At 53.5% G+C, this 14,248-nt stretch overlaps 1 protein-coding gene across 2 annotated transcripts; it reads left to right on the top strand.

The window, feature by feature from the left end:
* Positions 1–4,378: 4,378 nt before the first annotated feature.
* FGF17 (fibroblast growth factor 17) lies at positions 4,379–9,810 on the top strand. Of its 2 annotated transcripts, none has more exons than XM_006864411.1 (5): positions 4,379–4,458; positions 4,650–4,686; positions 7,921–8,065; positions 8,338–8,444; positions 9,464–9,810. In XM_006864411.1, the coding sequence occupies exons 1-5, from the start codon at positions 4,424–4,426 to the stop codon at positions 9,755–9,757; spliced, it is 618 nt and encodes a 205-aa protein (XP_006864473.1). In that variant the 5' UTR covers positions 4,379–4,423; the 3' UTR covers positions 9,758–9,810. The 2 variants fall into 2 exon arrangements, with proteins under 2 accessions (XP_006864473.1, XP_006864472.1); XM_006864410.1 differs by having other exon boundaries at positions 7,888–8,065.
* Positions 9,811–14,248: the final 4,438 nt, after the last annotated feature.

The following is a 14,248-nucleotide window of genomic DNA, read 5'->3' as shown; positions in this document are numbered from 1 at the left end:
TGGGACAGGGAGGGCAGAAGCAGGTGGTGACAAGTGGCAGGTCTGCAGGTGGGCTCTGTGGGTGTGTTTGCACCAGCTGGACTGTTAGGAGGAGCAGGCGTGAGACAGCCCCAGTTGGGGGGTGTTGAACTTGGCACTAGGGGGTGAGGACTAACCACAGCAGCTCAAACTACTTCTCACTTCCCTGATCACCTCCTGTCACCCCCCAATAAATGTTAATGAACCCTACCCTTCTCCTGCTACCTCACTCCAGTCTAGGGAAAAAGGCAGTTGAACTTCAGGTAAACTGAGCCCCAACCACATAAGATTGTCTTTGTCCTCTTCACTTTTGTGGCACTTGATACTTTTCAATAGCTGCCCTTTATCTCAAATGACACTGATGGTGGTAGTTTTGACAACATCAGTGGTGACATTTTTTTTTTAATGTTTTATTGTGAATTATGTGATAGTGTACATGGGAGAACATTAGCTTTGCATTCATCCTAACTTATATCCTTTCATTGCCATGGTTACAATCCACTCCATGCATCATCAACCAACCAAAGGGTATACCCTGCAAGCCTGCCCCTCGGTCATCAGCACACAGCCCCTCTCCCTCTCTGGGTCTAAAGTCCCCAGCTGCTCCATCTCTCCACGTCATCATCTCTGCCTCCATCTCTGGGGTTACTGCTTCTCTGGGTAGGGTCTCACTCTCCACTCTTCTCCTTTGATGGTCCCAAGGACCTCTGCTCCTAGACTGAACAGTCAATCACTCCCCTCCTTTTGCTACAAAATGTCTACCTTTACATTTCCAACCCTCACAATCAGTCCTGATAACAATTATTCACTATTGTATCACAAGAGACCCATCCGCATCTCCTGTCATCAGCCCCGCCCAGACAGGTTGGATACTACTCACTGGAGATTCAACCTTCCTCCATGCCCTCTGGATCTAGGCTCCCTCTTGAAAGCTTGTAAGGCAGTCACTTCTTTGTAGTTGCCCCCCACCCCCATTTTGGGTAGCCAATGTCCAAGTTGTCCATCCCTGTCTGCTCTGTGTATGGAGGGGGTGGGGACTGATCCTTGCTGTAAAGATTTGTTCTCTCTTTTGAACTGCTGCATCCATGGGTGTAGGTCAAGTTCATCAAATTGTATCAGATTACTCTTTTTTTCTTCTTCCTTCTTCTTCTAGTTGAGCTCTGATCATCCAGTCACTGAAGCCAGGTCAAGTGGGTATTAGCTGCAAGTGTGGATGTTCTTATGCATATGCCCTCTCTTCTTATCAGCTGGACACTTCACTCTCCACTCTAGTCCTCTGTGGATATGTCACTGACTCTGGGCCCGGGGTCCTCAGGTCTTGCCACACTGCTGGCCAACCAGGTCTCCACCCAGGTTCACAGGAGTCTATTGAACGTTGTAGGGCTTAGGTCGCAGCTTCATTGCTGTTTTTCCATCACTTCCCCTTATTGGTAACGAATGTGGTCACCAATCAGAATGTGTATTCTCATTGAGTCTTAGTCTTGGAATCATTTCTTTTATATAAAATGGGAACCTAACACGAGAGAAGTAAAGGAATTTGCTCTAAGTCACACAGTCTCTTAAGTACCAGGACCAGAGTGGGGATAAAATCTAGAGCAGGGGTCCCTGATTGCTGCAAACAGGTAACAAGCTTGACTGCTAAAAAATGCTGGCAGTTTGCATCTCCCTAGAGGACTCTTGGGAGACAGGCCTGACAATTTTTTATATATCAGCCATTGAAAACCCTATAGAACACAATTCTGTCTGACACACACGGGGTTGTCATGAGTCAGAGTTCACTTAACAGCAACTGGATAATCATGATGAACCCAGGATATCCTTCATTCTGCATCTCACCATGAAGCAGGCTGCCCACCCATACCCTGGAACCCTCTGGCACTGGCCTCTTGGCATCTGTTACCATGGATACCCAGGCTAAGGGCTGGCCAGTGACTGCAGGTACTTCCCCACTGATTGGAGACAGGCCTTCAGGTTCAGAGGCCTTAGTGTCTCATCTCTGTCCACCAGTCAAGGAGCGCAGGCCACACTCAGTGGAGCTCCCATGCCTACCTCACTCTTATTGCCCTGTTTTCCCTGCTAACACATCAACCTTGCAACCCCAGGGCCTACCCTAAGCTACCTGCTCCATGTATCTTCTTTGTCTTGCTGGGTGACCCCATCCAATCTGCTAGGATTAAGGTCAGCCTTTAATACTCCAGTTGGAAGTTGATGAGGATGTGGACATGAGGTCAAAGGTTTCCAGAGAACAGAACCAAAGCCAGGACCAATGATAACAGAGAGGCAGGCTCCAAGACGTTTCCATGAAAGAGGAAGAGTTTAAGATGGGTCTCAAATACTGGGAAGAATGTAAACAATGGACATGATCAGGCGGGAGTCACTAAGCCCGAGGACCAGCATAGCCAAAGCAGAGAGATGTGACAACCTAGGGCATGTTTGAAGGAAGCAAGTACTGAACTGGGAGTTTGGACAACTGACACCTTGTTCCACCAGTGCTGCTGACCATCTGTGAGACCTTGGATAGGTCATTGATCCTTTCTGGGTCTCATCTGTGAATCAAGAAGGCCCAACCAGCTGATGAACCTCTAAGGTCTTTTTCAGTTTTGACATTTTTTAAGTTTGATTCCCAAACCCCCATTACTCCTGACCTGGGCCAGTACCACTCTCCCAAAACCAGGTCAGGCAAACTGATTCCTGTCACCTGGATGGCACTTGGTGCCTAAGGAGGGTGCAGCTGGAAGCCATTGGTGCTGGGGCTAGACCTAGCTCTGAAGGTGTCTGCACTTGTTTGTGTGCTTGGGGGAAGGGGTGACAGACAATTTTGTGGATTGATCTAGCTCAGGAAGGTGTGGAGACCTAGAGGTGAGAGTTTCATCTCTTTAGGTAAATCAATCCACATCCAGCATTTCCCCCTCTTCCCATCCTGAGGACACAGAGAACTCCAGGGAGCCCAAAGCTGAGGTGTGAGCTCACTTCCCCAGACATGGAAGCCTCCCTCAGAGTTCCCCCTAATTGCTAGCCCTCCTCCCCAGACAAAGTTGTCCTCTCTTATGTCAGAGTCAAACTAGTCACCAGCTTCCAGGGCCTCGGACATCACCTTTAGCCCAGCAAATCCAGTAAAGCTTCTTGAGTCCTTCCAATGAAGTAGATGCCATGTGGGATGCCGGGAGGATGGGAGAACAGAGACTTGAGATAGTACAGAACACCATGGAGAGCAGAAAGAACATGAACTGTAGAAACTCATTCATCATTTGTTAGCTGTGTTAATTTTGAGCAAATTACCTACCCATGTGTTTCCGCATCTGCAAAATGGACATGGTGATTTGCATTGTACAGAGCAGCGCAGGGACTGGAAGTGATGTGAACTGCTTTTTAGGCATTTCATCTAAGACAGCTGCTGGGGGACCTGGGGAGGAAGGTTCCTTCATACTCTGAGAGCCTCTAGAGACAGCCTCACTGTATGAGTCCAAAAGGGAGACCCAGACCATGTGCCTTTTGATGTTCACAGAGTGCAGATACCTCATTAGGTCCTCCCCAAACCCAAAGGCCTCAGTGTGCCCCTTTCCAAGAGGAAACTGCCAATGCCCAGAGAAGACTTGCTCATGCCTGTCCACCTAGCTCTTGCCTGAGTCTTCATCTCAAAAGCCAGCCTCACCACCTCAGGTTAGGAGCCTTCCACAACACCTAGCTTCTCCTTCCTCCCATCTCTGGCCCCCAACCTGTTGCTCCCATTGCTTGCTGCCAGTGGGGACAGGCTTAATCCCTTCTTCTTGGTGGGCAGACAGCAGATAGGGGGAGCAAGGGGTGACAGAGAGGCAGTGGAAGGAACCACTCCTAGACAAGCCCACCCCCTGCCCCCCTGGAGGGAGGCTCCTCCTTTTAAAGCTGCTTCTGCGAATTTCTAACCCCAGAGTCAGAACAACGGTCCCATCCCTGCTCAATACCTGCTACCTGGGAGAGCTGGGGTGTCAAACCTAAGGAGCGGGAAGGGGATCCTTCCTTCCCCCTGCCTGACACATGTCCGGAGTCTGGGTCTGTTAGGGTCAAGAGTAATGCGGGAGACCACAGGGACCGCAGCTCCATCCTCCGTGCTCCGGTAGCCCAGCTGGGAGCCTGGCAGCCAGAACAGTGCACGCAAGCCCCCGCCAGCAACGGCTGTGCAGCCTCACTGGACGGGAAGGTGGACACCTCACACCTCAACTCTCCCAATTACTCCCTCCTCCCCTTTTTCTCCCCCTCCTCCCCCCTCTTCTTTTCTCCTCCTCTTCTCTCTCTCCTCCTCTCCCCCCTGAAAACCTGTGGCTCGAAGAGACCTTGGCTTCTCTGGGACTCTGCCCCTGGGGACTGCCCACATCTGCTCCTGAGCTTGGGGGCAGGGGGGCAGCCGCCCCAAGAAATCTCTCCAGCGATGGGAGCCGCCCGCCTGCTGCCAAACCTCACTCTGTAAGTGTGTTGCATTGCTGACTTGAGTTTTGTTACCATTTCCAGCCTTGGGGCAAGACCTAATCTTCCCGGGACTCCCGGCTGCCCACGCAGACTGCTGGCCGGCCAGGGGGTGTGAGCGTGTGCCTGGGTGCGCGCCCTGTGCTTGTAGCTGGCACCCACAACCGGCTCTGTTTTGTCTCCCTACACAGGTGCGTGCAGCTATTGATCCTCTGCTGTCAAACTCAGGTAGGCAGGCGCTCCCCAACTTGCTTTTCTCACCTCTGCCACCACACCCGGTGAAGGAAGGGGGTTCTACTTTCAAGGTGGACAGTGACACCTTCTGGCTTCTCTCATGTTTAAGGCTCTGAAGCTTGGAGGGCCAGCCTATACAGTGAAGGGGACAGTGGGACAGTGGAGGTAGGGGAAAGGGATATGGCAGATTTGGGGTGTTTGAGATCAGCTGAGCAATGCTCCTTCTGAGGGCACACCCTGCTTCCCTTGGAGTCTGCTTCTCCATCATCCCTCTGCACTGGGGTCCCTGAGAAAGCTGAGAGCCTGGGTCAGTGCAGACTTGTGGGATGGAGTCCTGGAGTGGTTGGGGAGAGAGTGGAGATGATGATGACGATGAAGGTTCAGGTGAGGCTGGTACCTGCACTGTACCTAAAAGGACAGGTTTCAGTGCAAAACCACTTTTGTGCTCTACTCACCATCCCATTCCCATTAACATAGATGTCCTGGGGATGGAGAGAACAGTCAAGTAGGCACACTGGATGCCCCGCCAGGGTGGGGTGACTCCCTACCTACTATGGGGCAAAGAGGTCAAGCCCGAAGAGGTTTGTCTGGGACAGGATTCAGGATTTGTTTCTTCATATTCCCCCACCTCACATCAGACCACCTCCTTGCCCCCACCCCATGCACACCTCCCACCCTCAAGCTTCAGCCCTCTGTTCGAGGCTTGGTCCCTTTTTTGTGATCCTCCATAAAAGTGCAGCTATTAAAATGCACTGGTCCAGAACCGCGCTGGGGAGAGATCGCTTGGCTTTCCCAGGCCAGAGGCCCGCTTCTCTTCATATCCAGTGGGGACTTTTTTTGAAGGTAAATGCCTTTTCTCTGGGAGAGGGAAAGGGGCTGCCTTTGAAGCAGTGGGGGGGTGGGAGAGAGAGAGACAACTCCCCCCTTTTCCTTCCCCCTTTTGCTCTAGCCCCGTTCCAGGCCTTTTGCTTCACACATCCAGGGAGAGCAAGAAGAAAGCCCCCAGCCTGGCCGGGAGGGGGCTGGGGGTGGGCCCAACCTGTTCTGGAAGGGGAATTAGCACAATGGTGCGGCTGGCCGGGGCGTTTATGGCCCAGCTGAGGCCCCATTCAGGACTCGAGGAAGGTGGCAAAGCTGTCCTTTCCCCCTTGAAGTGCCCCCTCGCCCCCCTCCGAGGGGGGGCCAGCAGGCCGGACCACAGCCATGCTTGAGGGGCCGTCTGACAAGCAGCTGTCTGCGGCAGTGGAAGGGGAGGTCCCCCTGCAGCGGGAACATGAAAGGGACAGGCAAGGTCCCGCGGGGAGAGCGACTTGTGGGCTGTGGGCTGTGGGGGGGCGTGGGGCTGCTTTTGTGCTGGGCTTGAAGGGGGACAAGGAGAGGAGGGGGCTTTGGGGGGGCCCTCTCTGCTCCTGACCTGGAACAGACAGCCAGAGGAGGCTGCCCGCCAAGAGGGGCGGAGGGCCTGAACCTGGGCCAGGAGACTCAGGGGCTGGGGAGTCAAGCAGGACTCCACCAAGGTCCCCCCACCCCCCACCCCGCAGGACAGGCCACACCTCCTGGCAGGGAGGCCAATGGAGGGGCAAGCCAGACAGGTCCCTTACCCTAAATGCTCTCCTCAGTTTTTTCCAGGGTAGGTTGGGGGGTGGGTACTGCTGTCCTGAGCCCCCCTGTGGACACTGCTGCAGACACTTCTTTCTGATGCTCCAGCAGTACTCCTGGCCCAGGGGTTGCTGGACTTGGGAAGAAACAATGACAAGCAAGAAGGGTTAATCCTGAACAGGTTAAACTTCCAGCTTCCAGAGCTGCTCCCTCACCTCCCCCTGCCTCAAAGGTGAAACTTCCACGCCCAGTCCCTTATCCTGGTGTGGCTCTGTGGGTTAATGTGCTAGACTGCAAAGCCATTTGAACTGAAGTCGGTGGTTCAAGCTCACCAGTCACTCATCGGAAACCCTATACAGGATCGCTATGGCACTTAACAACAACAACAGAGACTGATCTGGCTCTAGCTCCCTCCAGATGACTGGGTTTGTGCCTGGGATAAAGGTGGAATTAGGGATTTGGGGAAGGGCTAGGAAAGGTTGCCCGAGTACAGGCAGGCCAACACAGAAGACAAAAATGAGGTATACTGTCTATGCTAGTAATGGGTCACCACAAGCAGCCAGGCAGATGTCTTCCTGGTTTGCACCCTGAAGGAAGGAGAGGGCAGGTAACTGGCCTGTTTCTCTTCCACTCACACTCAGAGCAATAGGTAGATAAGTAGGCCCAGCTTGGAGATTGTACTTGTGCTGTCTTTGCACTGTGAGTGGGTGGAAATAGCTCCTCTCCTCTCCCCAGCAATCAGGAGGACAGCCACAAGCCTGTTACATTGTGACACAGGCCTGCAGCCTGGGAGGAGCAGGCGCTTGGCCACAGCTGATAGCCGCTGATAGCTGCCTCCACCTTCCTCCTCAATGGAGGCTCTGAGCCCCAGCCTGGTAAAGGACTAAGGAAAGATAGGAACAGAACTGACTCTGAGGGCCCTGAGCACCCAGAGAGAACATTTGGCTCAGAATTGCATGGCTAGTGCTCTTAAGGTTCACAAGAGCCCTGCCGGAACCTAAAAAGAGACCCCACAGTGCTCTCCCTATGTGGTTTTTTCCCCCTAATGCTATCTCAGAGCTCTCAAGAGATGCCCTTCTGAGTGTGTGCTTGTGTATGCATGTGCTGGGGTAGGGTCCTGCAAGGTCATTGGAGAGGATTAAAGAGAAAGCTTGTTGGCTAATAGCACCAAGACCTTGGAGGTCCAGAAAGGTACAAGCACTAATCTGAGTCAGGGGCAGGTGTGGACCTGTAGGCCTCCTCCATAGAACATGGGGATCAGACTTTATCATCTAGGAGATTCCTTCCAGCTCCATGTCATGATTTTAGGTCTGTGCTCTACCACTATGTGCCTCTCAAGCTGGATATCCACCAGTCCTCTGCTCCAGGGTGCGGAGTAGAGCAAACAACTGGCTCACCCAGTGACAATGGAAGATCATGGTCATTCCCTCCTCTAGTTCTTGACCATGTGTCCACTTCACAGCCTACTCTGACCTATCAGTAGGGTATTTCCCCTGCATCCAACATACTCATATCCTCACCCTTCTCCCCTGGCTGGACCGGTGGTGGTGTCACCCAAAGCAAATTGACACTATTTTTCCCTTGGTAACCGTAAAGGGGGAGAATCACCCGTCTCCTAATTTTAACCAGTACGTGAGGGACCAGGGCGCCATGACTGACCAGTTGAGCAGGCGGCAGATCCGCGAGTACCAGCTCTACAGTCGAACCAGTGGCAAGCACGTGCAGGTCACCGGGCGTCGCATCTCTGCCACCGCTGAAGATGGCAACAAGTTTGGTGAGCTCCAATCCTCTACCCAGTCCACCTGGTTTGCCCCCCCCCCCCACACATCCCCGCAGTCCATCCACATGTTTGTCAGCTGAGGCTGCAGGGGTTGAGCAGGGAAAAGCCTCCAAGAGGAGGGCCTCCAAGGGCATGTCGGTCAACCTCTGATAGTTCTGACTCCTACTCCTGGAGATCAGTTTGATTGTAGGACCCCCTACTATACCCCTGGGCTGGTAGCCCCAATGGACAGAGATCTTTCTCCTCCTTCCCCTCCCAAATCACAGCCAAGCTCATAGTGGAGACGGACACGTTTGGCAGCCGGGTGCGCATCAAGGGGGCAGAGAGCGAGAAATATATCTGCATGAACAAGAGGGGCAAACTCATTGGGAAGGTGAGGCCTGGGAGATAGGAAAGTAGATGATGAATGATTCTTACTGGGGTGGGAGCATGCTGGGCCCCAACAGCATCCCACCCGCCTCTCCAACACACCTGGGTATGGTTAGGGCTTTGGGCAAGACTACACTTCCTATTATACTCTCATCCCACCCACTCAGTGGTTTAAATGAAGCCCTGTGGATGTGTAAATTCTCTGAGGGGACTGATCATGGAGGGTCCCTGACTCTGATTTATAGTGTATTTCCCATGCATCCATCAGTAAATATTTTAACACCTGCATGAAGTTGCAGTTCCTGTGTTCAGGGTTAAGGGCTGAGCAGGGTTGGAAGTTGAAGCACTCCCCAATTCAGTGGGGTCCACAGGATCCAACTAGCAAAATGCTCACTAGTCACCTTCTAGTGTAACCATCTGAAATGGTAGCGAAGAATTCCTTTTCCTTGGGAATCAGTCAATCCTGGCTTCCAATTCAGGCTGTTGCTCACCCAATAACTTCTCTTTTCTTTTTGCCAAGCCTCAGGTTTCTTGTCTGTAAAAAATGTGCACAGCCCCCAAACAATCTATAAGAATCAAATGGGTGATTGTGTGGTTCTTGACACCTGGCCAGTAATCTGTAACCATCTGTCCCCTTCTTTCCATCAGATCCTTACCTTCTGTCCCTCCACCCAGCAACACCACTCACTTTCACTAAGTGAGAGTTTTCATGTACTAGTGCTGCTGGGGATGTGATGGACTATGTAATTACCTCTGATCTTTTTGCGCCATCTCAGGAAACGGAGGTACCAAGTGGTTAAATGCCTTGCTCAGGGTACACAACTTCCAAATGACAAGCGTATTTAGGTCTGATTTCAAGCAAAGCTTATTCCTCTCTCCTACTCTTGCCTCTATAACAAGGGTGCCCCTCCACCAAGCACAGTCCCTGGATTCTTGCTCCTTCCTCATTCCTACCAAATTGGCCCAAAATGCAGATGACCCCAAGAGGGTGGATAGACAAACTCCCCTCCTCTCCTCCCGCAGCCCAGCGGGAAGAGCAAAGACTGCGTGTTTACCGAGATCGTGCTAGAGAACAACTACACCGCCTTCCAGAACGCCCGGCACGAGGGCTGGTTCATGGCCTTCACGCGGCAGGGCCGGCCCCGCCAGGCGTCCCGCAGCCGCCAGAACCAGCGAGAGGCCCACTTCATCAAGCGCCTCTACCAGGGCCAGCTGCCCTTCCCCAACCACGCCGAGAGGCAGAAGCAGTTTGAGTTTGTGGGCTCAGCCCCCACTCGCCGGACCAAGCGCACTCGGCGGCCCCAGCCCGTCACGTAGTCACGGAGGCAGGGGACAGCTGTCCCTCACCAGCTTCCCCATCCCCTTCCCTTCCTAATCCAAAGACTGGCTGGGGCCCAAGTGGGGGAATCAGATCCCCCAAGGCGGACCACTGAGGACCAGGAAGCATCGCGCCTCCAGCTGGAAAGAGGCAGGACCGCCGCAAACATGGGGTTGGTGCCAGAGGGCAGCCGCCCTATGACCTCACATTGGAATAGGCTCCCTTCCAGGGAGTAGGTAAACCCCTAAGAGAGAAACTGTAGTATTACCCTGGACTCCAACGCCGGCCTCCCAGCCCTGGCGACGTGCAACAAGTGGAAACGTCAGCCGATCCAAGGCCTTGCAGACAACTGTCTGGGGGGGTGGCTCTCAAATTCTGCTCCCCGCGTCTCCCTCAGTCTGCCCCCAGCTCCCAAATTCCTCCAGGCCTGACTGTAGGAAGGGACTTTTGTTCCAGGGGAAAAAAAAGAAAAAGGGGAAAAAAAGAGTTGGCCATTCTTCACATTCCACTCCCTAGGCCTGCACCCCCACCCCCAACTCCCAGCCCCAGAATAAAACCATTTTCCTGCAAATGGGTTATCTGAAGAGGGGTCGGGAGGAGGGGAGCCAACCGCAAAACTCAACTGGTAACGACCTTGCTTCTGCAAGAGCCCCAGAGAAGCGCGGTGCTGGCGGTGGGAGGCGAGCGCCCTAGGCCCGGGGCGGGGCGTGGCAGGTGGAGGGGCCGAACGCAGGGGCCGCTCGGTGGGCCTGAGCCTCACATGGCCGCGAAGGCACAGGTGGACAGTGCCTGCCTCCAGGGGAAGAAGGACCTGCGGTAGCAAGGGAGCCCTGTGTTCCAGAAGGCCTCCGCACCGCCGCCCCAAGGGAGACTGACGGCCCAGGGCGTGCCGGGCCCCCGGGACCGCCGGGCGCGCCCCTCCCTCCTCTCGGGCTCCGGTTTCCTCGGCTTTCACCGCGCATCCCGTGCTACCTGTCGGGGCAACGAAAACCAAAACCCTTCGGCTGGCTTGAGCCGCAGGGGCCGGGGAGGGTGGGGAGGGCCAGCAGGGGCGCCAGGCCCAAGGCGCGGGCGCGGGGCCTGCGGACGCTGGCGGGACCGCTCCCGGGCGCCCGCGGCGGGGCTGGCCGGCCTCATCGAGGCCCGGGCGGCCTGCGGACGCCAGAAGCCTCCTCGCAGGGAACCAGATTGCTTTTTTCCGGTGAGGAGGCTCGGAGGGTGGGGGAGGAGGGCTCTGGCGGAGCGGAAGGGGGAGTGAGGGCGAGAATGCGTCCTCTTGTTCTCCCAGGTCCCCGCTGGGGGCCGGAGGGCAGCCACACCTGAGGGGAAATCTCAACGAGTAGAGGCGGCACGGCTTTACCCGGATTGCCCGGGGTGAGGGGGCAGATCAGGCAGAAGAAGGAAGAAAAAGGGGTCAGAGCTTCTCTGGGTGGGCTTTCCCATAAGCCTTCAGGTGTGCATTTTGGGAGTGGAACTAAGACGCCATAAAACCCGCCTCTTCGTTCTTTACACTCACTTTTAATCTTGTCAAGTGGGAGGCCCCACCTAGAAGCGTCCCCCTCAAGTCTGCTCAAGGGAGACACCTTCAATGATCCCTCCTCACTTCTGCTCTTGGACCCCGAACCTCAGTTTCCCCTTCCCTCCTTCTTCTTTGTGAGAATGCATTGGGAGGGGGTTTACGGAGGAAGAAGGAGAAATAGGAACTACATGTGCGCTTCTCCAAGAATGGCCTCAAAATAAGGAAGGAATGGGATGTTGTGGAGGGGTCTGGTTTGGTCCAAATGGGAAGTGGACTGAGCAGCTTTACTAGCCGTCCAAGTTGATGGGGACTGAGGGGGGTCACTCACCTCTCTGTTGGTGAGGACTGGAGCAGTCTGACACCCCCAACCTTGGGCAATTTAGAAGGTGGGGACAGCAGCCAAGAGGGAGGTCCCCCAGGCCTCAGGACAGACATTCTCCCGCCCTCCGGCTTGTCATAATTGCTTTTCACCAGGTTCCTTTTTTTCTCTCCCCCCATCACAAAGAGACTTAATCCTGGTGAAGACTGCGGGGTGTGTTGGGGGTAGATTTCTGGGGTGTGTGTAGGGAGGGTGGTCTGGAGTCACAGCTGATAACTGGCGAGTTCAATGGAACTTTAAAAGCAGAGGCAACACCCAGCAATTACTTGAGGACAAAGGGTTGGGGGCCCCCCAGGTGTGCAGGACTGGACTTGGGGGGGACTGGGAAGGAGGTGTGTTGGGGAGGGGGAGCTCTTACAATCCCTCTGACTTCCGCAGGAATTTGAGACATTCTTTAAAACTCTAGACTGCCTCCCCACCCAGCCGAGCTCTCTGACCCACCCCCACCCCTCCCTCCCTTGGGTTAGGGAGCTTCAAAGGTGGACCCGGCTCTTTGTCCTGCCTCTGCTTTCTTCCCTGCTTCTCTCAGGTCCCTCCCTCCCTCTCTGTGACCTCCCCAGCACAGACAAGCCTCTGGGGGCCGGTTCCAGAAAGCCCTCACTGTTTCCTTTCCGGCTTTTCGAGGTGAGACCTGGCAGGGAGGGACAGAGAATGGGGAAGGGAAAGAGAGGAGGCCAGCTTGGGAGGCCTGGGCCATCTCAGAGAGTGCCCTCACCCTACCCCAAGCCACAAGCCTATGGGGTGTCTGATGCCTGGCTCTACTGTCTGAACCTTCTTTCTCACCACACCTTTTAGTGCCTCTCTGCTCAGCACCCAGGCCATACTCATGGGCATTCTTCATACTCTGGAAGTCTTTTCAGCTCATTCTCTCTGAACTGGTGGTAACTTAGAAGATATTAGAAAGGAAGAGGCCAAAGGAATAGATCACTAATAATGGAACTCCAGAGGGGTTTCAAGTGCATATGTATGTGGTAGGACCGAGGCTTCCCCAGGTACCTCAGACCGCACTACAACTGGCTACCTGCTCTACCAACAAGGACAGCAACTTTGGTCCTATCTGTGTGGCTGAAGGTTCTAAGCAAGTGTGAGGACACTGGGAGCTGATGGCATCCCTCAGGTTCTGGGTCGCATATGATTACCAAGAATTTTAGCTAAGAGTAGCCTATCTATCGATCTGATCTATCCTTTCTCTATCCTGTTCTCCAAAAGGCCAAATAAGGCAGGAGCCAAAGCAGGAAGTCAGAAAGGGAAATCCACTCACTTTGCAGCCCATGAAACCTGGCTTCTGCCCCTCTGATGTCAATAACCAGTGACCTTCCAGTCACCAAGTCAAATGCCTCTCAACACATAACACCACAGACCACCCCTTCTTGAAAGGCATTCTTCCTAGGCATGCAGGAGGCTGGCCTAGCCTTGTCCTCTCACCTCTTTCTTTTTCTTCTCTGGCTCCCCTTCAATCTGGAGATTCCTTCATAGAAACTTTCCTTAAGGTTTCTTCCATTCAATTCCCTTCTTGTTCTTCATGCTGTCTCTCCCACCCCCCACCCCAGCAATCTCAACATCTCAACTATCACCTTGCACTTGACTGCTTTCTCTCCCAAATTGAAACTCTGCACCGTTTTCCAGACCTCTGCGTGATCTGCAATAGCTTTTGAGTCATCTGTCTGCCTTGGATGCCTCCACACTCCAACAGGTTACTCATTTTGCTCATTTTACCTTACCCTAGGAGTCCTGGTGTGGTGCTGTGGTTAATGCGCTGGATTGCTAGTTAGTTTGAACTGCATGGTCAGCAATTCAAGCTCACCTGCTGCTCCTCAGAAACCTTATATAGGGTCACTATGGATTGGAACCAACTCAATGGCACTTAACAACAACAACACCTAACCCTACCATAAATCACATGTCGTACTATCATCAACAAATGCCTTAGCATAGTTTCAGGACTACTGTACAGTCCTGTCCAGAATTTGTTTCCAGTGCTGTCCCTACAAAAGTCCTTCAAGGACTCTGGTAAAACTGGAATCCTTGTTATCCAACAAACACACTGTGTCCTTCTTTGTTCATGAAGTCCCCACTGCCTAGCATGCCATCTAGAGCATTGGCATGTGCACACTCTTACCATCCTCTCTGATCTGTGAAGATTCCTCAGTCTCCCAGGGGAAAGTGGCTGCCCTTTACTTGTCCTTGCTTTATGACACACACCACGGTTTACCTCAAACTGCAATTATTTATGTTCATGCCATAGTTCTGCTAGACAGCAAGTGCCTCAACAGTAGAAACAGCCAGTCTTGGTGGCCTCCATAATACTTAGAGTAAATATTTATTGAGGGAATAAACCAAGTGAAGTGCCTGAAAGAAATCATTGGCCCAGCACCCTGACCCCTCAAGTGGAGCCAGGATGAGAAGCCAGAATCCTGCTTCCATCCTTAGTGACAGCAAATATCAGAGGCAACAGCCACAGACTTGGGTGGGGAGGGGTCCTAAGCAGTTAACCTGAATATGTATTTCCTATATGGTTCAGGAAGGAGCCCTGGCAGTGCAATGGGTTCAGTGTTTGGTTGCTAACCTGAAGGTTGGCAGTTCAAACCCACC

This window comes from Chrysochloris asiatica, unplaced genomic scaffold (genome assembly GCF_000296735.1).
Source record: "Chrysochloris asiatica unplaced genomic scaffold, ChrAsi1.0 scaffold00064, whole genome shotgun sequence".
Classification (NCBI taxonomy): domain Eukaryota; kingdom Metazoa; phylum Chordata; class Mammalia; order Afrosoricida; family Chrysochloridae; genus Chrysochloris; species Chrysochloris asiatica.
This window is presented reverse-complemented; position numbering and strand designations above follow the sequence as displayed.